Here is a 344-nt window from a genome sequence, read left to right on the forward strand (position 1 = left end):
GTTCATTCTCGCTTTCTTTCTCTCACGTCCTCCTCTCATTATCACCTCCGTCTATCCATACACCATAACCTCCATGCCATATACCCCTGCCTTTTAAAAAAGCAATATGAATTTTCCCTTCCCCCGCACAGGCGCTGGTCCTCTCGGCAACGGCAAGGAGGCAATTCACGTTGGGCGAAATCGTCAACCTAATGGCGGTCGACTCTCAGCGCCTGAGTGACATCATCTTGTATTTCAACCTGGCCTGGGGCGCGCCTATCGTCATCACCATGGCGCTCTATTACCTGTGGCAAATCCTAGGTTGGTGTGTTTGGAAGAGAGTGGGTGGGGAACGTAGTAGGTAA

General features: G+C 51.2%; 1 protein-coding gene across 1 annotated transcript in view; it reads left to right on the forward strand.

The window, feature by feature from the left end:
* The window catches only part of LOC119585312 (canalicular multispecific organic anion transporter 2-like), a 29058-nt gene that overhangs the window by 15823 nt on the left and 12891 nt on the right, over positions 1-344 (forward strand). The window contains exon 10 of the mRNA XM_037933987.1: positions 132-300. Within this exon, the coding sequence (XP_037789915.1) occupies positions 132-300 (169 nt within the window). The remainder of the gene's footprint in view (positions 1-131; positions 301-344) is intronic.

This window comes from Penaeus monodon, chromosome 19, assembly GCF_015228065.2.
Source record: "Penaeus monodon isolate SGIC_2016 chromosome 19, NSTDA_Pmon_1, whole genome shotgun sequence".
NCBI lineage: Eukaryota > Metazoa > Arthropoda > Malacostraca > Decapoda > Penaeidae > Penaeus > Penaeus monodon.